The sequence below is a fragment of the Nomascus leucogenys genome, chromosome 8 (assembly GCF_006542625.1).
Source record: "Nomascus leucogenys isolate Asia chromosome 8, Asia_NLE_v1, whole genome shotgun sequence".
Taxonomy (NCBI): domain Eukaryota; kingdom Metazoa; phylum Chordata; class Mammalia; order Primates; family Hylobatidae; genus Nomascus; species Nomascus leucogenys.
Window position 1 is genome coordinate 43,881,929 of NC_044388.1, and position 25,797 is coordinate 43,907,725.

General features: G+C 37.9%; 1 protein-coding gene across 1 annotated transcript in view; it reads left to right on the forward strand.

Moving 5' to 3' along the window:
* The window catches only part of ADAM9 (ADAM metallopeptidase domain 9), a 109,779-nt gene that overhangs the window by 24,962 nt on the left and 59,020 nt on the right, over nt 1-25,797 (forward strand). Inside the window, exons 8-12 of the mRNA XM_003269597.4 lie at nt 137-208; nt 1,608-1,777; nt 4,241-4,322; nt 5,030-5,163; nt 20,246-20,417. Coding sequence (XP_003269645.1) covers nt 137-208; nt 1,608-1,777; nt 4,241-4,322; nt 5,030-5,163; nt 20,246-20,417 — 630 coding nt within the window. The remainder of the gene's footprint in view (nt 1-136; nt 209-1,607; nt 1,778-4,240; nt 4,323-5,029; nt 5,164-20,245; nt 20,418-25,797) is intronic.

Below are 25,797 nucleotides of genomic sequence, written 5' to 3' on the forward strand. Positions count from 1 at the left end.
CTCCTGACCTCAGGTGATCTACCCACCTGGGCCTCCCAAAATGCTAGGATTACAGGCATGAGGTACTGCACCCGGCCTTACATTTCTATTCTTAAACTACTTTGGTGATAATGATTCTCCTTCTTTGCTTTTCCAGTATGACATGATGGGAAGAAATCAGACTGCTGTGAGAGAAGAGATGATTCTCCTAGCAAACTACTTGGATAGTGTAAGTTGTATTTTCTGTCAACCAGGATGATTCTGCCCTATTCTTTCAGTCTCAGAACAGAACTTAAAAATATCTCATTTTGAGTTCTGATTTTCATAGGGCCTCAATGACTCAGTCTTTCAGAGGTCTGCTTTCTGGTTTGTTTTGTAACTCTTTTTAATGTTTAAAGGAAAGTACCAGTGTAGAAAGACTGAGAAGAGCAAGAGACTTCATATTAGCATCTACTTTATCTTCAGAGTTGCTAGGCTTAGGTGCTTTGGCATTTATGGAAAGATCTTTGAATTTTTGTCGAATGCATCTTATTTTGAATAAGGCCACCTTCTACCCTGAAAACATGATATGACAATATTTGTGTGTGTGTGTGTGAGAGAGAGAGAGAGAGTGTTTGGTTTGAGATTTTGGAGTTCATCCAGTGGGAGATATTAAAGAATTAGATATATATTCTTACAAGATAATTTTATCTACAAAGCTGATATGAACATCAAGCGTGATGATGACGATGATGATAGCATTCACTTGAGTACTTACAGTGTGCTAGACACTGAGCTAAGTGCTTTACATTTATTAACCCATTTACTCCTCACAGTACCCCTATGAAATTATGAGTTCCACAGTCCTTTATCTGAAACCTCTGATGTACCTGTGATTAAAATTTTAGATAAAAGTTTGGAAAAACAGTGTGATTAACTCTGTATTATATAACACCTCCGACAGGATCTTGGGGTAGCACCTCGTAATCAGACTCATTGATATTTCTGCAGTGAAATATAGGAATATTTACATTAAATGGTTTAAATGTGGACTGTGAATGGGCTTGCATATCAGGGCAAATTTTTGAACCAGTTTTACCAAAAACTTAATTTTCAGAGTTTGTCAGATTTTAGAATAGAAGATAATAAAGATTTTGAATCTCTGTTACTATTATTTTATGGTTGAGGAAACTGAGACTATTGAGAGGTTAAAGTCTCATTGTATTTTTTTTTATGAGATAAGTCTTGCTCTGTTGCCCAGGCTGGAGTCCAGTGGCACAATCTCGGCTCACTGCAGACTGCCTCCCAGGTTCAAGCAATTCTCCTGCCTCAGCCTCCCAAGTAGCTGGGATTACAGGTGTGCACCAGCACGCCCAGCTAATTTTTGTATGTTAGTGGAGACGGGATTTCACCATATTGGCCAGGAGTCTCCAACTCCTGATCTCAGGTGATTTACCCACCTTGGCCTCCCAAAGTGTTAAGATTACAGGCGTGAGCCACTGCGCCCCACCCAAAGTCTCATTGTATTAAAGGAAAGATTGTTTTTTTAGGCAAGGGAGTTTTAATTTAAGTAGCCGTGTTACTTCATGTGGTTAAAAGATTTTTCTCACATTCTTTACTATATTTTATATACTTTTATTTCTTCCCAGATGTATATTATGTTAAATATTCGAATTGTGCTAGTTGGACTGGAGATTTGGACCAATGGAAACCTGATCAACATAGTTGGGGGTGCTGGTGATGTGCTGGGGAACTTCGTGCAGTGGCGGGAAAAGTTTCTTATCACACGTCGGAGACACGACAGTGCACAGCTAGTTCTGTAAGTATTTTTTTTTAAGTACTATTAATGAAATGATCAAAATAATAATTTTTGCTTATTTTCTTGTATTAGAATTATATTCTCTTGAGGTTTTGAGGTATTCATTTAAATGAGGAAAACTTAGCTTGATGTGGCATTATCATGAGACCTCTTCTGTCTTGGATTCCTGTCACCTTTCTCCCATGTCCTCCTTTTTTCTTGGGTTTAGTGTGTTTTCTACTAGTTTTTTGTGAACGGATATATGGAAAGAAAACATTTTGACCTCCTGTGTGTCTGGAAATATGTTTTCCCAGTTTCGGAACAGAATTTAAAAATTATCTCAATTTGAGTTCTGATTATTCTGGGGCCTAAGTAACTCAGTATTTCCTAGACATGCTTTGAGTTTCTTTTGCCTTTTTTTTTTTTTTTTTTTTTTTTTTGAGACGGAGTCTCACTCTGTTGCCCAGACCAGAGTGCAGTGGCACTATCTTGGCTCACTGCAGCCTCTGCCTCCCAAGTCGAGGCAATTCTCCTGCCTCAGCCTCCCGACTAGCTGGGATTACAGGCACCTGCCCCCACACCTGGCTAATTTTTGTAGTGTAGCAGAGACAGGATCTCACCATGTTGGCCAGGCTGGTCTCGAACTCCTGACCTCAGGTGATCCAGCCGTCTCGGCCTCCCACAGTGCTGGGATTATAGGCGTGACGCTGGGTATAAAATTCTATCCATGAAATCCTTTTCTTTACGATTTTGAAGGCATTGCTCTTTTGTCTTTTTTGTCCCAGCATTACTATTGGGAAGCCTGAAATGTTCTGATTCCTGACCTTTTGTATGTGGCCTGTTTTTCCCCGTCACTGGAAACTTGTAGGATCTTCTCTTGGTTCCCAGGCTTCTGAATTTTCCTGATGATGTGTTTTGGTGTGGGTCTTAATTTTTAGTAAAATCGTACACTCACACATCCTCGTACCAGTGAGAATGCCATCTAGTTCACAAAATACCATAAGGAGCAGGTGTCAAGCATACTCACTATGCCTTGCCCAACCACACCCACCAAACTATCTTAACCCCCTCTGTTTGTGTGGTCTCCATCTGTCCTGTTAGAGACATTTCCCAGATGCTTGTTGATTTTTAGTTGTTTGTTTACAGTTGAGAATGGGGTCCTGAAAACCTTTTTGGAAGCCTTGAGTCCATGAGTGCATTTTGGGGACTATGAGTTTGCTATAGGGTGGTTTGGCTGGAATGTTTCCTTGTCAATCTCCTTATGTCAGTACCTCTGGTCATCTTCTCCTGGCTGGTCAGATGGCCCAGAGAAGGATTTATCCATTCATTTAAAATATATTTATTGGGTGTATACCCCAGGCACTGGGACATAGCAGTGAACAAAACTGGCAAAAATTCCTGCTCTCATGGAGTCCATGTTCTGGTGGAGGAGATTGGCCATACATGAGATAAATAAGTATGTGTAGTATGTTAACCAATGATAAGTGGTAAGGAGAAAAATAAAACAGGGAGGGTAGATATAAAAGCATTGGAGGTTGTGATTAAAATTTTAGATAAAAGTTTAGAAAAACAGTGTGATTCACTGTTGAATTTTGAGGTGACATGGCCTAGCCAGGGAGATGCCTTCTGAGTAAAGACCTGAATGAGATGAGGGAATGAGTCTGGGTTATATTAATATTAGGGAAGAGAGGTCCAGGCAGAGGGAACAGGTGCTGAGGTACAGGTGTGTGGGGTGTGACTGGGGAGGCACACAGGGCCCATCCTGAATTCTTTTTTTTTTTTTAAATTTTGGAGACAGAGTCTCATTCTATCACCCAGGCTGGAGTGCAGCGGTGCAGTCTTGGCTCACTGCGGCCTCCGCCTCCCGGGTTCAAATGATTCTTCTGCCTCAGCCTCTCGAGTTGCTGGGATTACAGGTGTGCACCACCATGGCTGGCTAATTTTCATATTTGTTTTTTTAGTAGAGATGGGGTTTCATGATGTTGGCCAGGCTGGTCTCAAACTCCTGACCTCAGGTGATCTGCCCACCTCGGCCTCCCAAAGTACTGGGATTACAGGCATGAGCCACCATGTCTGGCCCGTCCTTACTTTCATGTTCACCCTGCTCACTGCTCTGCAGCTGCCCGTGTAAACATATTCATTTCATTCGGTATCTGTCTCTCCTCACTAAAATGTGTATTTTAATATATAATCAAATATAATAAATATATAAATAAACCTAATGTATATTTTAGGAGAGGTTTCATCTAGAAGGTAAAAAGAAACAAACTTGTCTCGGTATCCAGAAGGTGTCTTCATTAGTCTGAAAAAATTAATAAGAAGGAGATAAGGCATAATTATATTCTGATTTTAGAATTTTTTTTTTGCCATTTTTCTGCCATGTTTTGTAGGTTCTCCCAATCCAGTTGAGATTATTCATAAAATAAAAGCAACATGTTCCTTTTTTCCCCAAGAACATTTTTTAACTTTTACATTTTCATTTAGAAAGAAAGGTTTTGGTGGAACTGCAGGAATGGCATTTGTGGGAACAGTGTGTTCAAGGAGCCACGCAGGCGGGATTAATGTGGTACGTTGTTCTCGATGTTTAACTTTGGATATTTGCACTGGGACAATATCAAGCATTTATTGACTGTATACTTTCTCCCCTGGTTCTTAAAACAATATTTTGGGTGTTATGAGGAACACAGTAGAAGTCGCAGATGGGTTCTTTCCCTAGAGACTGGGTCAAGCTTTTAAATATGTGCTATGTGTTTATTAGCGCTTTTCTTTTTTATTTATTTTATTTTACTTTAAGTTCTGGGATACATGTGCAGAACGTCCAGGTTTGTTACATAGGTATACATGTGGCATGGTGGTTTGCTGCACCTATCAACCCGTCATCTAGGTTTTAAGCCCCGCATGCCTTAGGTATTTGTCCTAATGCTCTCCCTCCCCTTGCTCCCCACCTCCCGACGGTGAGGAAACATGTACTCCATTTTAGAGAATTAAATTAGAACCATCAACTTGTTTTCCTATAAACTACCATGAGTAATCTGTTGGTGCTAAAGTGGTTGATCTCTTGCTTGAAGGATCCATGTCCATCATCAGTGTGTGATTCATGTTACTTTCTTACTAGACTGAAATGTATAAAGTCTGTTGTTGGATGCTTGATTTATCATGTAGGCTGTCAACAGTGTAGTGAATAAATTTCCTTTTGTGAAAAAATAATCTGAGCAGCAAAACATTTTCTTTGCGTTCAGAAACCTAATTACTACTACTTCCTGTTCTGAACAGTTTGGACAAATCACTGTGGAGACATTTGCTTCCATTGTTGCTCATGAATTGGGTCATAATCTTGGAATGAATCACGATGATGGGAGAGATTGTTCCTGTGGAGCAAAGAGCTGCATCATGAATTCAGGAGCATCGTGAGTACCTGGGTTCTTTCTTCTTCTCCTTTATTTGGTATTGTAGATCCATGTTTCTTACACTGTGAGGGATATTCATGTCTACATTGGGAAAACAGGAAATGTTATTTCCGGTTTGCTGAAATTAATTACATGACATACCAATGAGAAGTCTGTTTTTTTTTCCAGCCTTTTAGATTTAGGGGGTACATGTGGAGGTTTGTTACCTGATGTATTGCTGAAGTCTATTTTTTGATTAAATAATTCCAGAGAGCTTTAAGAAGGCAACGCTTATGTAGGCACAAGTATGTAACTCCACTCTTCTGTAAACCAATTATAGACTGAAAGTACAAGAACATGGCAAAGTTTATATCTGAATTAGAAATTAGGAGGGAGTTTCTGCTAGGTTCAGTGTGGATTGGATTACACTGAAGGACTGTGTAAGAAATTTCTTCACAAACCCCTTTTTGAGAAAGTGCTGCATTGTCACTGTAGGTAGAAGAGATCCTGATATATTTCTATTAACAAACCCTGTTTTATAGAGATAAAGGTGGGAGGCAAGACAGAGAAGAGGAGAGAGAATGGTTAACATTTATTAAGCTCTTTTTATGTACAGGCACTCTTGTAGCCATTTCAAAGGTATCCACTCACTTACTACTCATCAGTGAAATGAGGTGCACATGCTTTATCTTCCTTTGCAGATGAGGAAACTGAGGTCACACATCCAAATTGCTGACGGGGATTCAAAGTCAGGAAATCAAAGCCTGTGATCTGATTTAGAACCCTTTCCTGTCCCAGAGCTAAAAAATAATTATAATAGAAGGTCCCATGGTGGCTGGGCATCAGAAATATAGATTTCTAATGCAGATTCATTGTAATGCCAACGAGGTTCCTTCCTAATTTAGAAGGCAGGAGTCCTAAGCAGAGAGCTGAACGTAACTGTAGTTCGTACGTGTGTAGATGCTGAGCCTGAGTGAAAATTAGATATGAGAGATGGTATCTTTAACAAATACAGGATGGACATGGTGGCTCATGCCTGTAATCTCAGCACTCAGGGAGGATTGCTTGAGACCAGGAGTTCAAGACCGACCTGGGCAACACAGTGAGACCTTGTCTCTAAAAAAATAAATAAATAAATAAATAAATAAAAAATAAAATATTAACTGGGTGTGTTGGTGCGTGCCTGTAGTCCCAGCTACTCAGGAGGTTGAGGCAGGAGGATCACTTGAGCCCAGGAGTTCAAGGCTGCAGTGAGCTATGATTGTGCCACTGCACTCCAGCCTGGGCACCAGAGCAAGACCCTGTTTCAAAACAAACAAACACAGATGAAGATTTCACATGGGGAATATTCGTGGCCCCAAGTGTTCATGCCTCTTCCCACCTCCCTCAGGCTCCTGAAGCACTGACAGAGTAATAAAAACTTCTGTCAACCAGACTTTCAGCTGAAGATCTGAGTGGACAAGACAATTTCAATCACATGCTAGTATAAAGGGAAGCACTCAAGCAGAATTTACAGTTTTTGAAGAAATACTAGGCTCAAAAATAGATATGGAAGAGTTAAAATAGTACTTACAAAAAGGCATGCTTCATAAAAAAAAAAAAATTAGGTACATAAGGAACGTCATATGTTTGTAAAAGATTTCCTGTAGGAGAGGGAAGTAAATTTAGGATTTGCTTTGGCCAGCAGTGAAGTTGAGAAAGACGTGAGTTCAGGGAAACAAGAAATGAGTAATGAACAATGACATAAGTCATAGATTAAAATGAAAAAGAAGCATTCAGAGGTAAGGAGGGAATGTTATGAAACAGTGCCGTAGTGGAATTTAATATGGTATAGGAAGCAATGAAGAGTGGACCCATACTTTATTCACCAACTTGTCAAACATTTATTGAGGACTGACCACCTGCCAGGCTTTGTTCTCAGCACTTGGAATACCTCAGTGAGTTAGATCGACTCAACCTTCAAGGAGTTTACATCTAGGGGGAAGACAATCTATAAACATAAGAAAATCAATAATATAGAGTGTTAGAAGGCGATAAGTGCTATGGGAAATAAAATAGAGCAGAATGTGGAGGATTGGGAGGACCGAGGGTGGTGAAACAACAGAACAGGCCTCAGTATGACAAAACTGGATGTTAATAACAGAAACCTGAGTGAGTTGGTATTTAAAACCACTCCCCTAAAGTCAACCCTGTGTCAAACAGACTTACAATATAATTAAAATATTTTGAGGAGAATGGTATTTTTGAATATTATATTTAAAACTTGGTGCATATTGACATTTAAATATGAAGATAACATCTCAAATTTAAGGTATCCATCATTTTCCCAAGGGAAGAGCCAAAAAAGTGTTGTTGTTGTTGTTTTTTTTTTTTTTTTTTTTGGTTGACTCGAATGTGTATAAACTTGCTAGGGATACAGTAGATAGAAAGGGAGTGAACTGTTCATTACTGGATCTTGGAGAGTCTCTGTAGCTACAGGGGAGACTGACCCCATAGGAGTTGAGGTAGAGGGACACTGATAACACGAGGACATTGATAACATGAGGTAGAGGGACACTGATAACACTGATAATAGAGAGGGTTCCAGGGGAATTATTCAGCCTTATTCTCCCAGTGACTTCTTATCTCTTGAATAGAAGTGGCCAAAGTGAGTACCTATGTCTTGTCCAGCTTAGTGGGAAAGCTTTTGATTTTTCACTGTGGAGTAAGATGTTTTCTGTGGGCTTTTCATATATGGCCTTTATTATAGTGAAGTGATTTCCCTCTTCCTAGTTTGTTGAGATTTTTTGTTGTGAAAGAATGTTGACTTTTATCAAATGCCTTTTTGGCACCTGTTGAGATGATTATGTGACTGTGATCCTTGATTCTGTTAACGTGGTGTTAATACATTTTTGTGTGTTGAACCGTCCTTGTGTCCCAGGTATAAATCTCATTTGGTCAGAGGGCCTGATGTTTCTGGTATGTTGTTGAGTTCTGTTTGCTAGTATTTGTTTTGAGGAGTTTTACATTTATGTTGCTAGGGATATTGACTTATAATTTTCTTTTCTGGTTGTCCTATGTCTGACTTTGATATTAGGGTGATGCTGGGCTCATAAAATGAGTTTGGAAGTGTTCCTTCCTCTGCAATATTTTGAGAAGACTTTTTTTTTTCTTAAGCAGTTTTAGGTTCACAGAATAATCAAGAGGAAAGTAGAAAGACTCCTCCCATATACTTTCTGTCCCCACACTTGCATAGTCTCTCCATTTCAATATCCCTCAACAGAGTGGTATGATTGTTAAAACTGACAAACCTATATTGACACATCATGATTTCTCAAAGTCCGTACTTTATGGTTCACTCTTGGCGTTGTGCATTCTGTCGGTATGGACAAGTGTATGATGACAAGTATCCCTCATTATGGTATCATGCAGAATATTTCCATTGCCTTTAAAAAATCCTCTGTGCTCCACCTAGTCATCTCTCCCCACCCCTCCAACCCTTGGCAACCACTGGTCTTTTTACTGTCTCCATAGTTTTGTGTTTTCCAGAATATCATATATTTAGAATCATGCAGTATGTTGCCTTTTCACATTGGCTTCTTTCACTTAGTAATATGCATTTAAGTTTCCTCCATGTCTTTTCATGTCTTGATAGCTCATTTATTTGTGGTGCTGAATAATATCCCATTGTTTGGATGTACCACAGTTTAATCATTTACCTACTGAAGGACATATTGGTTGCTTCTAAGCTTTGGCTATTATGAAAAAAGCTGCTATAAGTGTCCGTGTGCAGGGTTTTGTGTGATCATGTTTTCAGCTCCTTTGGGTAAATACCAAGGGATGCGATTGCTGGATCATATGTTAAGAGAGTATGTTTAATTTTGTAAGAAACTGCCAAATTGTCTTCCAAAGTAGCTGTACCATTTTGTATTCCCACCAACAGTGAATGAGAATTGCTGTTGTTCTACATCTTTGTCAGAATTTGGTGTTATTAGTGTTCTGGATTTTGGCCATTCCTATAGGCATGTAGTGGTATCTCGTTGTTTCAATTTACATTTCCCTGATGATATAGGATGTAGATGATCTTTTTGTGTGTTTATTTGCCTTCTCTATGTCTTCTTTGTGGCATCTGTGAAGGTCTTTGGCCCATTGTTTAATCAGATTGTTTCTTTTCTTATTTTTTAGTTTTAAGAGTTGCTTGCATACTTTGGATAAGGGTCTTTTATCAAATATGTCTTTTGCAAATATTTTCTACTAGTCTGTAGCTTATCGTCTCATTCTTTTAATATTGCCTTTCACAGAGCATACATTTAATATTTTAACTCTTTCATGGACGATGCCTTTTGTGTTGTATCTAAAAAATAATTGCCATATCCAAGATGATCTAGGTTTTCTCCTATGTTATCTCCCAGGAGTTTTAGAGTTTTGAATTTTACACTTAGATCTTTGATCCACGTGGAGTTAATTGTGGAGGATGTAAGATCTGTGTCTAGATTTATTTATTTATTTTTTGCATATGAATATCTAATTGTACCAGCACCATTTGTTGAAAAGATTATCTTTTATTGTATTGCTTTTGCTCCTTTGTCAGAGATCAGTTAGCTGTATTTATTTAGGACTCTTTTTGGGCTCTCTATCTTGTTCTCTTTATCTGTTTGTCATCTTTTGCCAATAACACAGTCTTGAAGCTTGTGCATGTGTCACATAGTTCTCATGCCATGGTTTTCAGCTCCATCAGGCCATTTAAGGTCATCTCTACCCTGTTTATTCTAGTTAGCCATTTGTCTAATCTCTTTTCAAAGTTTTTAGCTTCCTTGCGATGGGTTCGAACATCCTCCTTTAGCTTGGAGAAGTTTGTTATTACCAACCTTCTAAAGCCTATTTCTGTCAGCCTGTCAAAGTCATTCTCTGTCCAGCTTTGTTCCGTTGCTGGCGAGGAGCTGTGATCCTTTGGAGGAGAAGGGGTGCTCTGATTTTTAGAATTTTCAGCTTTTCTGCTCTGGTTTCTCCCCATCTTTATGGTTTTATCTAGCTTTGGTCTTTGATGCTGGTGACCTACACATGGGGTTTTGGTGTGGATGTCCTTTTTGTTGATGTTGATGCTATTCCTTTCTGTTTGTTGGTTTTCCTTATGACAGTCTGGTCCCTCAGCTGCAGATCTGTTGGAGTTTGCTGGAGGTCCACTCCAGACCCTGTTTGCCTGGGTATCACTAGTGGAGGCTGCAGAACAGCAAATATTGCAGAACAGCAGGTATTGCTGCCTGATCCTTCCTCTGGAAGCCTCATCCCAGAGGGGCACCTGCCTGTGTGAGGTGTCATTTGGACCCTACTGGGAGGTGTCTCCCAGTTAGGCTACATGGGTGTCAGGGACCCACTTGAGGAGGCAGTCTGTCTGTTCTCAGAGCTCAAACACCATGCTCGGAGAACCACTGCTCTCTTCAGAGCTATCAGACAGAGATGTTTAAATCTGCAGAAGATTCTGTTGCCTTTTGTTCAGCTATGCCCTGCCCCCAGAGGTGGGATCTACAGAGGCAGCAGGCCTTGCAGAGCTGTGGTGGGCTCCGCCCAGTTGAGCTTTCCTGGCCGCTTTGTTTACCTACTCAAGCCTCAGTAATGGTAAACACCCCTCCCCCTGCCAGGCTGCTGCCTCACGGGTCGATCTGACTGCTGCGCTAGCAGTGAGCAAGGCTCTGTGGGCATAGGACCCACCAAGCCAGGTGCAGGATATAATCTCCTGGTGTGCCGTTTGCTAAGACCGTTGGAAAAGCACAGTATTAGGGCGAGATTCTCCCAATTTTCCAGGTACAGTCTGTCACAGCTTCCCTTGGCTAGGAAAGAGAAATCCCCTGACCTCTTGTGCTTCCTGGGTGAGGCGATGCCCCACCCTGCTTCAGCTCACCCTCTGTGGGCTACACCCATTGTCCAACCAGTCCCAGTGAGATGATCCAGGTACCTCAGTTGGAAATGCAGAAATCACCATCTTCTGCGTCTGTCACACTGGGAGCTGCAGACTGGAGCTCTTCCTATTTGGCCATCTTGGAATGGCAACACAGTCTTGATTACTGTAGCTTTAGAATAAGTCTTGAAGTCAGGTAGCACCAGTCCTCCAACTTTGTTCTTCTTCTTTACTATTATATTGGCTATTCTGGGTCTTTTGCCACCCCATGTAAACTTTAAAATCAGTTTTATCTATATCCACAAACTAATTTGCTGGGATTTTGATTAGGATTGCATTGAATGTATAGATCAAGTTGGGGAACTGACATCTTGATAATATTGGGTCTGCCTGTATGTGAGCATGAAATATCTCTCCGTTTATTTAGTTCTTTGATTCTCTCATCAGATAGTGTTATAGTTTCCCCATAGAGATCTTATACATATTTTGTTAGATTTATACCTACCTCTCATTTTTGGGGGTCGTAATGTAGATGATATTATGTTTTTAATTTCAAATTCTACTTGTTCATTGCTGGCATATAGGAAAGCAATTGGCTTTTGTATATTAACCCTGTATCCTATAACCTTACTGTAATTGCTTTTTAGTTCCAGGAGTCTTTTTCAATTATTTTTGATTTTCTACATAGATGATCATATTATCTCTGTACAAAGACAGTTTTTCTTTCTTTCCAGTCAGTATACCTTTTACTTCCTTTTCTTTTCTCACTGCAGTAGCTAGGACTACCAATAATCTGATACTGCTTTACCTTCCTCACATTTTTTTTTTTTAGTGTTGACAGTGTATTTATTTTTATTTTTAATAGTTATGCTTCTAAAACATGTATTTAAATTTTATTTTTAATCCAAATTGAAAATATGTCTTATAATATCACTTAATACATTTCTATTTACTGTAATTACTGATCCATTTAATCAAATCTAAATGCCATTAATTATAAGATACAGCACTTTTTCCATACCACTGAGAAAGAAATATGGTGTCAATGAAATTAATGCTTCAATTGTAATCTGAAATGAATCTCAATTTCAAAGGTATTTAAATATGAAAAGATGTATTTTAGAATCAATTAAATACAGCATTTGGGTTTAAATCTACCATCTTATATCTCCTTTATTTGTCTTCTTTTATGGTTTTTTCTTAAAGGTCTTCGGTCTTAAATATTTAAGTTGATGGATGTTCCAATTACCCTGATTTGGTCTTTACACATTGTATGAATGGATCAAGTGATCACATGTATCCTGAGAATATATACGTCTATTGTGTATCAGTTAAAAATGGGCTGCCAACAACAACAACAAAATCTTCTGTGTTTTTTTTTTTTTGGGTTGATGAGTGTTTTTATATTTATTTTCACTTTGTAGAAATGGGGTCTTGTTATGTTGCCCAGGCTGGTTTTGAACTCCTAGGCCTAAGCAATCCTCCCACCCTAGCCTCCTGATGTGCTGGGATTACAGGTGTGAGCCACTGTGCACTGCCAGATGGAGTGTTTTTAGTAGATACTGTTTTCCTTCTAGACATATTTCTAGAATGGAAATTATGCAGTCTTTTATTTTTTTAAAAGTTACCCTAGAAATTATTACACATGTTCTTATTTATCATGTCTACTATTAAATCTTATCCTTCCCCACACAGTTCAAAGACTATATAGTGCTTTAACTCCATTCATCACTTTCTTGACTCATATAGCTGTGTGCCAGGAAGATATTAGTGATTGTTTATCATTATTCATTTAGATTTTGACCACTGCCCTTGCTCTTTGGTCCTCTTGCATCTCTGACCTTCCATTTGGTATCTGTTTTTCAGTCTGATCAAAGAACCAGTTTTGACTTTCCTTTAGTGTGTGTTTAGTAGTAGTGTATCTCTTAGTTTTTGTTTTTGTTTTTCTCCTGAGGGTGTCTTTATTTCTCTCTCTTTTTTGAGGATATTTTTGTTGAATATAGAATCGTAGATCATCAGTTATTTTTCATCATATTGGGATTTTTCCATTGTCTTTTGCCTTCCATGTTGTTGTTGAGATGTCAGGTGTCAGACCATTATTCCATTGAAATGAATCTATTTACCTATGGCTATTTTCACAGTTTTGTCTTTAAACTTTTTTTTTGAAGTTTCATTATCATGTTCCTGTTGTAGAAAGAAAAAAATATACAACATGCATACACATGTATGTTATGTATATATAACACATTTACACATATATGTATATCCTGCTTAGAAATTTTTTAGTGTTTTAAAGTTTGTGGCTTGATATTTTTCATCAGTCAGAAAATTCTCAGCCATGTCTTTACATATTGCTTCTTTACATATTGCCTGTGTACACAGGGTGTCTGCACATTTGCTGTCTCTTTTATGTCTCTGTGATTCTAGTGAACTGTGTGTTAGATCTCACTATGTCTCATTTGTCTCTTAGTTTTTTAAATATATGTTTCCTATCTTTTTGTGTTTTTTTTTCTTCTGTGTAATTTCTTCTGATATCTTTCAGCTCACTGATTCTGTCTTCATATGTATTTTGTCTGTTGTTAAACTTATCCATTGAATTATTAATTTTGCTTATTTCATTTGTCAAATTTCTGTCTGGTTCTTTTTCAAATCTGATATATTAGTTTTGTAGATTTTAGTTCCTGCCCAAATTTTCATGCTTGTCACTTTTGTCTCTGATCATAGTAAGCATAAATGTTTTATGGCTATCATTTGATAATCCTAGAACTAGTATTAGGAGTCTTTATTGGACTTTATCTGCTCGTTTTTTTCTTTCTCCTAGTGTATTGTGGCTTCATGTGGTATTTTATATTGTGTGGCTGTTATATTTAAAAATTTTTTTAAGAATAATTTCCAGGCCAGGCACGGTGTTTCACGCCTGTAATCCCAGCATTTTGGGAGGCTGAGGCAGGCAGATCACGAGGTCAGGAGATCGAGACCATCCTGGCTAACACGTGAAACCCCATCTCTACTAAAAATACAAAACATTAGCCGGGCATGGTGGTGGGCGCCTGTAGTCCCAGCTACTGAGGAGGCTGAGGCAGGAGAATGCCACTGCATTCCAGTCTGGGTGACAGAGCGAGACTCCATCTCAAAACAAAACAGAACAAAACAAAACAAAACAAAAGAATAATTTCTGAACTAGGATGAGGTTATCCTAGGTAATATATATTTTTTTCTCTTATTTTTCCTCAGATTCTTTTTTACTACCAAGGTGATATTCAACTTTCTTTTTTTGAGGGCAGATTTCCTACCCTCTACTTCATAGGCTGTTTAATAAATATTAATTTTCTATCATTTTGTTTGGCTTTTTTTTTTTTAGATGCTAGTGATGTAGATGTTTCATTTTTTTCCCCTCAGATAACTCAGTCACTGGGAGCAAGTTCCATTTAATAAAATGGATAATCTTCCCTTGTAATAAGATTTTTTTGTTATTGTTTATGATATTTTGGGGGCACGGTGGTATTCTCGTCCATTGCTCTTGGATTCCGGAAAGTGTGAGTTGCTCTTCCTGGGAGGTGCCTTTCTAGAGAAATGGCTTTCTTAACTCTGCCCCTCAATGTCAGCAAGCTTCCATCAGCAAGCTTCCATAATCAGGTGTTTTTTTCTTAGTCCAATTCAGTACCAGCACTTAGAATCTTCTCTTAAGGCTTCCTAATCCTAGGCTGTGGGAATCAGCATAGTAATGGTGGAAATTCTGGAAATTGTGTTCTGGGAATTTTCAGAATAATCAAAGAAATAATGTTTTAAATGGTAGTTGACATTTTTTTTTTTTTGTCATTTCCATGTATTTTCATTATTGTCGATCTCCTTTTGAAGCCATTTTGGGAAAATTACCTAGATGTGAGAAAAGAGAGGAGGAGAGGCTATAAATCATTAATATTGTAGAGTCTAGAGGTGATAGAGAGTAGAAATACTTGAGTTGCTCTTCAAGCCATGTATCAGGAGAAAGATCATTCTTTTTGTTGCCGTAGGTGCCAGCCAGTGATGGCTAGTGAAAGGGCATTTTCACTGTGGCCTCCAAAGCATTTTGAAGTCTCACTGAAGGCCAACACAGGGGATGTTGTTACTATCTCCATCTGTTAAAAAGCACCAGAAGTGTCTATGATTTTGTTATGCTTTTTAGTTCTGTAGTCAATTCATGTGGGTGAAATTTTTTTTTTTTGGTAGATTGCTGAAGGATCAAGCATTTGAAACATTGTTTATAAGAAAATATCCTTCAACTACCAAATAATGAGCATATTTAAAAAATAACTTGTTTAGAGGTGGTAGACTTTATGTAGGTTGAAATTAGGGACTAAAATATAGGACTATACATATGCCTGCGCAAGTTCTGTGGCCATTGTCTAATTAAATATATATAATTTATAAATATATATTTATGTAGTATATATATTTAAATATATATTTAAGTGTGTGTGTGTTTTGTTTTGTTTTTTTTTGGAGACAGGGTCTTGCCCTGTTGCCCAGGCTGGAGAGCAGTGGCTTGATCATAGCTCACTGCAGCCTTAAACTCCTCCCACCCCAGCCTCCTGAGTAGCTGGGACTACAGGTGTGCACCACCATGCCCAGCTTATTTTTTGGAGAGACAGGGTCTCACTATGTTGCCCAGGTGGCCTTGAATTCCTGGGCTCAAGTGATCCTCTTGCCTTAGCTTCCCAAAGCATTGGGATTACATTATTAAATATATTCCTACAGAAAACATTATTGCATGTATACCACGTAGCAGGCGCTGTGCTTACCGTATAAAGATCAACAGTACAAAATAAAAAACAATTACAAGCCTCTGTTTAAACTGCAGTCTTCTTTGTTTATCAAATAATTATTATATACTGCTTGGACATTTTTACTTGATGTCTAATAGGCTCAAACTCCTGTGATCCCTCCTAAAGTTGTCCTAAAATCTGAACTACCCATAGTCTTCCCCATGTGAATTAATGGTAACTCCTTCCTTCTAGTATCCCAGGACAACAACCTGGGCGTCATTCTTGATTTCTCTTTTTTCTCACTCTTCATCTTAATGGCTGTTCCTTTAAAACAAAAACAATCCAACCACTTCTTACAGCTCCCACTGTTTCATTTTGGTCCATCATCATCTGTTTGGTGGATTTCTCTAAGAGCCTTCTTCGTAGGCTTCCTCCTTAATAGAACAAGTATGGTGATCCTATTAAAACATTAATCAAATCATGTTACTCCTGCTCAACACTTTCCATAGTCTTCCCCTTCCAACTTTCCCATTCCACTTAGAGTAGAAATCCACATTCCTACAATGGCCTATTCCCGTCTTGCTGACTGTATCTCTCATGACTCATTTCCTCACTGACTCAGTCTGCCAGGAAAGCTTGTACCTCAGAGTTTTTGCATTTGCTATTCCTTCTCTCTATAGTGTTTTCCTCCCAGATACACAGTTTTGATTGAACTCTCACATGTTTGAGGTGCCTATCCTGACTGCCCTTTTAAAATCACAAGCATCCCTTCCTCTGCAGAGCTCATCACACCCACACCCCGTCGCCTTTTTTCCCCATAGCACTTATTACCTTATAATATGCTATCTAATTTATTATATAAGTAAATCACTGAATCCTAATCATAACCTTTACAGGGGCAGGGATTTTTGTCTGCTATGTTCACAGTTTCATCCCTCGCACCAAGAAGAATGCCTTGTACATAATAGATATTCAGTAAATATTTGTTGAATGAGTGGTTGATTGATATTGCACAAAAGAACTCCTCCCCACAATATTCTTAGTAGCAAGAAAAATAATAAGGAAGACAGATCTTTCTGTTATTGACAAAAGCCTTATGCTAAATCTTTTCTTTCTGTGAGTCAGAATTTTGCCTTTGCCTGTTCTTTTGTCTCAGACCATTGATAGTTTATGTTCTTTTTTCTTTCTCTGCCAGTCTTTTAAAATCCTTCCACATCCCACATCTATAGACTTTTTTTTTTTTTTTTTGTCAAACAGCAGTTAACAGTAACAAAATGTTCTAGGCAGACTGCATTCCAATCCAAGAGGCAGGAGTCAGTACTATCAACTTTTCTAGAAACCACTTAGCAAAGAAGAGTTTAACATGACTACTCAGGGCAAAAAATATGTTTCTTAGCTATAGATAGGGCTGCTTCTTCATTAGCTAGAATGCAACATAGCTTTCACTCCTGCTGCTACTTCTGGTACCATTGTTCAAACTGATGAAAAAGAGATTCAGGGTACCAAATTCCCTTGAAAAAATACAAATATATATAAGATATAAATTTTATTGTATTTAAGGTGTACAACATGTTTTGATATAAATATAGATGGTGAAATGGTTAGTCAAGCAGATTAACACATCCATCATTCCACATTGATGCCCATTTTTTTTGTGTGGCAAAGAGCACCTAAAATCTCCTCTTTTAGCAAAAATCTTGAATGTAATACAATATTGTTATCTAAAGTCCTCTTGCTGTACCTGAGATCTCTAGACTTGTTTGTCTTACATATCTGCTACTTTGTATCAGACCTACATGTCCCATTTCCTCCACCTCCACCGTAATCAGTGTTTTATTTTCTGTCTCTGGATTTTCGACTTCTTTTTTTAGATTCCAAAATAAGTGAGATCATGCAACATTTTTCTTTTTGTGTCTGGCTTGTTTCATGCAGCATAACATCCTCCAGGTTCCTCCATGTTGTGGTAAATGTCAGGATCTCCTTTTATAAGGATGAATAATTATCAGTCTTATATGTGCCACAGTTTTGTCCATTCAACTGTTGACACTTTGTTTGTTTCCATATCTTGGCTAATGCTGCACTGAAAATGGGATAATACAGAGGTCTTTATGAGGTGGTGTTTTCATTTTCTTTGGGTGTATACCCAAAAGTGAGATCGCTGGGTCATATGATAGTTCTGTTTTTAATTTCTTTAGGGAACTCCTATTGTTTTCCACAGTGGCTGCACCAATCTACATTCCCATCAGCAGTGCTCAAGGATTCCTTTTTTTCTATACTCTCACTAGCACTTGTCATCTTTTATTTATTTATTTATTTGAGACAGAGTCTCTCTCTGTTGCCCAAGCTGGAGTGCAGTGGTGCAATCTCGGCTCACTACAACTTCTGCCTCCCAGGTTCAAGCGATTCTCCTGCCTCAGTCTCCGAAGTAGCTGAGATTACAGGCATGCACCACCACACCTGGCTAATTTTTGTATTTTAGTAGAGACGGGGTTTTACCATGTTGGCCAGGCTAGTCTGGAACTCCTGACGTCAAGTGATCTGCCTGCCTCGGCCTCCCAAAGTGCTGGGATTACAGCGGTGAGCCACCACACCTGGGCCATTATCTCTTTTTGATGGTAGTCATCCTAACGAGGGTGAGGTGGTATTTCATTGTGGTTTTGATTTGCACTTCCTTGGTGATTAATGATATTGAGCATCTTTTCATGCACCTGTTGGCCATTTTTATGTCATCTTTGGAGAAATGTCTATTTAAATCTTTTGTTCATGTTAAAAATAGAGTTATTTGTTTTTCTACTATGGAGTTGTGTGAGTTTTAAAAAATATATTTTGGATATAAGATACATGGTTATAAGAGACACCTTATAAGATACATGCTTTGCAGATATTTTCTCCCAATCTGCAGACTTTTCATTTTGTTGGTTGTTATCTTTGCTGTGCAGAGCTTTTTAGTTTGATAGCTATAGTAATCAAAACAACATGGTAGTGGTATAAAAACAGACATGTAGACCGATGGAACAGAATAGAGAGCCCAGAAACAAATCCAAACGTGTAGTCAATTAATTTTTGACAAGGGCACCAGGAGGATACAATGGGGAAAGGATAGTTCTCTTCAATAAATGGTTCTGGGGTAACTGGATTTCTACATGCAAAAGAATGAAATTGGACCCTTATCTTACACCATACACAAAAATCAACTCAAAATGGATAAAATACCTAAATGTAAGACTTGAAACTATAAAACTTTCTAAGAAGAAAACGTTGAGGAAAAGCTCCTTGACATTGGCCTTAACAGTGATTTTTGGATATCACACCAAAAACTCAGTCTACAAAAGCAAAAATAAAATAGAATTTTAATGTGACATGGATTCCTCAAAGATATAGGTGATGTGTAGGTGCATTTTCCACTAGTTTTCAAAGGTAAAAATAGCCAGTGGGACTATCTGAAAGTACTTTATAGTTATTGAGTAAAGTAGTAGCTAAAAAAAAATCCCAGGTAGAACATATCAAAATTGCATTTGTATAAATCTCACATAACTCAAGTTGGACATTTCTTAAAGACCAACTAACTTTCAAAGTACTAACCATGGTTCCCAGGAATTATCATAAAAGTTATTATATGTAAAGCTCAAACTGAAAACTTGTCATATAGGAGTAGCTGAAATTCTACACTGCGCAGTCTGCCTCTTGATGGCTAGTGTGCATCTGAACTGGAGTTGCCCATTTGCATTATTTTTGCAGAGCTCCTAATAAGTGGTAATGGGCATGGGTGAACTCTGCCTTCAGAGTAGAAAAAAGATTGGAGACAACGTACAGCTACCTTCCAATATTTGAAGAACCTTTACTGTGTTAAATAAATAAAACTTTATTCTTCATAGGACTAAATATTTTTTTTTTTTTTTTTTGAGACGGAGTCTTGCTCTGTCACCCAGGCTGGAGTGCAGTGGCATGATCTCGGCTCACTGCAAGCTCCGCCTCCTGGGTTCACGCCATTCTCCTGCCTCAGCCTCTCCGAGTAGCTGGGACTACAGGCGCTCGCCACCACGCCCGGCTAATTGTTTGTATTTTTAGTAGAGACGGGGTTTCACCGTGGTCTCGATCTCCTGACCTTGTGATCCGCCCACCTCGGCCTCCCAAAGTGCTGGGATTACAAGCGTGAGCCACCGTGCCTGGCCTAGGACTAAATAATTTTTAAAGTCTCTTGTGATGCTGAGAATTACCATTTTGTATTTCAATGTGATATGTTTTAAAGATATTTTATTGGAAGTACAATATATTGTAAGAAAATAGTGAATTATTATACAGTAGCTGGAGTAATATTCAATATTTATCACAAGTAGATATGAATTCTCATTTCTGTCCACTTTTATTAGCTTCTTTTCTGTCATTTAAAATATTCACTTTTTGTGGGTTAAAGTCATGACTTAACATTTTCAAAGTGAGTAATCACTGTGACATAAGATCTTTTTCTTAATGTTTATTATAGGGGTTCCAGAAACTTTAGCAGTTGCAGTGCAGAGGACTTTGAGAAGTTAACTTTAAATAAAGGAGGAAACTGCCTTCTTAATATTCCAAAGCCTGATGAAGCCTATAGTGCTCCCTCCTGTGGTAATAAGTTGGTGGACGCTGGGGAAGAGTGTGACTGTGGTACTCCAAAGGTCAGTTTAATTTTTGATTTTTGCCTTGTAAAATTGCCATGATATTTGCAAGAAATAAAATGGCTTCCTTTGGGCAACTGTGACATAGGAGCTAAAGTAAAATTTAGTGGCACAATGAGGATTGTTATTTTGTTTGTATGGCTGTGTTCCAGGGATTGGTCATCTCCTTCTTCTCAGAGTGTGACTAATGGTGCCATCTGTTTTGAAATCAGGGAACGTGCCATGTTTATTCTCTATTTTTTTAATGCTATTTTCTATGATTAGCTTATTTGCTTTAAAGATGAATTTCACCTGGCTCTTTATTTGTAAGCTTTCACCATTCTGGCACTGCCATTGCAGGAATATTTATTTAGCTGGGCTCATTTTAAAAATGAATTGGAGCTGGCCCATCCTCCAGAGTCCTTCAGTATTCAAAGTTCTTGCTACTCAAAGTAGCACTCTTCAGTGTATGTACTGGTCTCTGGCTTTTTGACCTGTTATGCACACTCATTGCTCTAAACCCATGCCCATCTTTGTTAGGATTGTTCTGTAGCCATATTCCTTACCATACTTAGCCATGTTCCTCTCGATATGCCCTGCTTGAGCCCTTCTAGGCCTTGCCTTAAGTTTGAAAGACACTTGTTCAACTGTGTGTATATTTTACTGTATTCTCAGTCTTCTCCACAAGGGCATCTTTTTCTTCCCTACCTGTCCCCCATGCCTGGCTTTTACCAGGTGACTTTGCTTTCCAGAAAGATAGTATGTATCTTACGACGGAGCTGTGTTGGGCTTTTGTTGCAGTATTGATGCATGTCAGGGACTTTTGGTACGTGTCTTACACAGGGCAACCCTCATAATAACCCCAAGAGATTGGTAGTTTTAATAGTCCCATTTTCATATGAGGAAAATGAGACCTGAGCAGGTTATGTTTAATTTCTAAATTAAGATGCCTTCAGGATGACCAAGACCTTTCTCTTTCTAGGCATTCTTAACTTCTTCCTGAAATATCTTATTAGTCTTGTTTTCTCCCAGCTTCACAAACAAACTTACTGAACTAGTAATCTATATTTGCTTCTTGAGCTTTCTCACTAACAAATTACTCTTAAAAATACTTCCTCCCCCTCAAATATCACAGGGTGTTTTTTGACATACAAGTTTCAGATAGGGCTGGATGTGGTGGCATGCACCCGTAATCCCAGCACTTTGAGAGGCTGAGGTGAGAGGATTGCTTGAGGCCAGGAGTTTGAGACTAGCCTGAGCAACACAGCAAGACCCTGTCACTTAAAAAACAAAAAACAAAAACCCCCAAAAAGCCAAATAGTCCTAGCTATCCAGAGGCTGAGGCAGGAGGATTGCTTGAATCTAGGAGTTTGAGGTTACAGTAAGCTATGATTGGATCACCGCACTCCAGTTTAGACAAGAGTGAGACCCTGTCTCAAAAAAAAAAAAAAAAAAGTAGTAAGTAAAAGCAACCTTATACACCTTTATTTCCCCCATAAATCTTTTACTTCCTTTTTTTTATGTTTGATGTTTTTCTTTTTAGACTCTATTCTATACATTTATATTTAGTATACAGTAGGTACATTTATAAATATTGGGCTTGTTTTAGGATTTATTTTTACTTTAATGTGGTAAGAATATTCAGCATGAAATTGACCCTTCTAAGAGATTTTTAAATGTCTAATACAGTATTGTTAACTCTGGGTATTATGTTGTACAGCACATCTCTAGAACCTTTTCATTGTGTGTAACTGAAACTATATCTGTTGATCAGCAGCTCCCCATTTTCCATTCCATGAGCCCCTGACAACCACTATTCTGTTCACTGCTTTTATGAACTTGACTATTTTAGATACCTAATATAAGTGGAATCAAATAGTATTATGTCCTTTGTGGCTGCCTTGTTTCTCTTAGCATGGTATTGTATACTCAAGTTTCATCTATGTTATTGCAATGACAAGATTTCCTTCTTTTTTGGGAAATAGTATTCCATTGTATGTGTGTATATGTATGCATGTATGTACATTTTCTTTATCTACCACATTTTCTTTTCAACTGTTGACAGACATTTAGGTGGTTTCTACATCTTGGCTACTGTGAATAATGCTGCAGTGAACATAGGAATGCTAATATCTCTTCAAGATCTTGATTTCATTTTAGATAAGTACCCAGAAGTGGGATTGCTAGATCACACGGTAGTCCCATTTTTAATTTTTAAAAGAACCTTCATACTATTTTCCATAGTGGCTGCACCATTTTGCATTCTTCCCAACAGTGCACAAGGGTTCCAGTTTCTTCACATTCTTGCCGACACTTGTTGTCTTTTGTTTTTTTCCGTGATAGCAATCCTAACAGGTATGAAATGACATTTCATTGTGGTTTTGATTTGCATTTCCATGATGATGAGTGACATTGAGCATCTTTTCATATATCTGTTGGCTATTTGTGTGTCTTCATGGAGCAATGTCTATTAAGTCTTAGGCCTGTTTTAATTATTTTTTTGTTTCTTTTAACATTTTTATATATTTAGGGGATATAAATGCAGATTTCTTGCATGTGTATATTGCATATTGGTAAAGTGAGGGCTTTTCATGTGCCCGTCATTCAAATAGTGAACATTGTACCCAATAGGTAATTTTTCAGCCCTCACACCCCTCCCATGCTCCCACCTTTTGGGGTTATTCCACTGTGTACATCCATGAATACTGATTGCTTAGCTCCCACTTACAAGTGAGAACATGCAGTATTTGACTTTCTGCTTCTGAGTTACTTCAATTAGGATAATTGACCCATTTTAAATCAGGTTATCAAACACCGCATGTTCTCACTCATAGGTGGGAATTGAACAATGAGAACTCATGGACACAGGAAGGGGAACATCACACTCCGGGGACTGTTGTGGGTTGGGGGGAGGGGGAGGGACAGCATTAGGAGATATACCTAATGCTAAATGACGAGTTAATGGGTGCAGCAAACCAACACGGCACATGGATACATATGTAACAAACGTGCACATTGTGCACATGTACCCTAGAACCTAAAGTATAATAATAATAATAAAAAATAAATCAGGTTATTAGTTTTTCATTTTTTGCTATTGAGCTGTAGCACTTCCTATATATTTTGAAAGTTTACCCCTTATGGTTTGCAGATATTTCTCCCTATTCCATAACTTGGCTTTTCACTCTGTTGATTGCTTCCTATGCTGTGTAGAAGGTTTTTAGTTTGATATAGCCCCACTTATCTATTTTTGGCTTCTGTTGCCTGTAATTTTGGCATCATATCCATGAAATCATTGCCAAGACTAATGTCATGAAGCTTTTCCTTTATGTTTTCTCCTAAGAGTTTTACTGTTTCAGGCCTTATGTTTAAGTCTTTAATCCATTTTAAGTTGATTTTTGTGTATGGCGTAAGATAAAGTTCCAATTTCATTCTTTTGCATGTTGATATCCAGTTTTCCAGGGGGGAAGGGACTACCTTTTCACCATTCTTTTTCTTGGCATCCTTGTTGAAGATCAGGTGATCTCATATGTGTGGGTTTTTATTTCTACATTCTTTATTCTGTTCGATTGGTCTATATGTCTAAATTTTATTTTATTTTAGATTCAGGGGGTACATATGTATGTTTGTTACATGGGTATATTGTATCCTGGTGGGGATTGGGCTTCTGGTGTACCCATTACCCAAACAATGATCATTGTACCTTATAAATAATTTGTCAGCCCTTACCCTCCTCCTACCCTCTCCCCTTTTGGAGTTCCCTAGTGTCCATCACCTCCATCTTTATGTCCATGTGCACCCATTGTTTAGCCCACGCTTATAAATGAGAATATGCAGTGTTTGATTTTCTGTTTCTGAGTTAGTTCACTTAGGATAATGGCCTCCAGCTCCATCCATGTTGCTGCAAAGGACATGATTTCATTCTTTTTTATGGCTACATATAGTATTCCATGGGGCGTGTGTATGTATATGTGTGTGTGTGTGTGTGTATACATACATATATACGTATATATATGTGTGTGTGTATATATGTGTGTGTATATATATACATATATATAAAAGATTTTTCTCATACAGTCAACTGTTGGACACTTACATTAGTTTCATGACTTAGCTATTGTGAATAGTGCTGCAATGAGCATATGAGTGCAGATATCTTTTTTACATGATGATTTATTTTCCTTTGAGTAGATACCCAGTAGTGGAATTGCTGAGTCAAATGGTGGTTCTAGTTTTAGTTCTTTGAAAAATCTTTATACTGTTTTCCATAGAGGTTGAACTAATTTGCATTCTCACCAACAATGTATAAGCATTCCCTTTTTTCTTCATCTGCACCAATATCAGCCTTTTTTTTTTTTGACTTTTTAATGATAGCCATTCTGACTATTGTAAGACGATATCTCATTGTGGTTTTAATATGCATTCTCTGACGTTCAATGATATTGAGCATTTTTTCTTGTGTTTGGCAGCTGCTTGTATTTCTTCTGAGGAATGGATTTTATTGAATCTGCAGATCACTTTGGGTAATATGGACAATTTACCAATTTTAATTATTCCAATCCATGAACACAGGATGTCTTTCCATTTATTTGTATCATCTTTTATTTCTTTTAGCAATGTTTTGTAAGTTTTTAGTGTGTGATCTTTTTCCTCACTTGTTAAGCTTATTCACAAATATTTTGTTTTCAATGCTATTGTAAATAGCTTTGTTTCCTTAATTTCCTTTTTGTAGTTCATTGTTAGTATGTGAAAATGACCTTATTTTTGTGTGTCAGTTTTGTTTCCTGCAACTTTACTGAATTTATTTATTAATTATAACAGTTTTTTGATGGACTCTTTGGGATTTTCTGTATGTATGATCATGTCATCTTAAAAGAGGGACAGTTTTGCTTCGTTTCCGATTTAGATGCCTGTTAGTTTTTTTTGCTAATTGCTCTGGCTAGGACTTCCAATACCAAGTTGAATAGAAGTGGTGAGATTGGGCATCCTTGCTTCATTTCTGATCTCAGAGGAAAAGCTTTTTGTTTTTCACAACTAGGTATGATTTTAGCTATGGGAATTTCATATATGGCCTAATTATGTTGAAGTTATTTTCCTTTATTTCAAGTTTGTTGAGAGCTTTTTGCATGAAACGGTGTTGAATTTTGTCAAGTGCTTTTTCTGTATCTATTGAGATGATCATGCGATTTTTATCCTTCATTTTGTTAATGTGGTATATCTCATTAATTAATTAATTAATTTTTTTTTTTTTTTTTTTTTTTTTTTTTTTTTTTTTTTTTTTTTTTTTTTTTTTTGAGAGAGGGTCTTGCTGTCGCCCAGGCTGGAGTGCAGTGCTGTGAACACACTTCACTGCAGCTTTGACCTAATGGGCTCAAGTGATCCTCGTGCCTCAGCCTCTTGA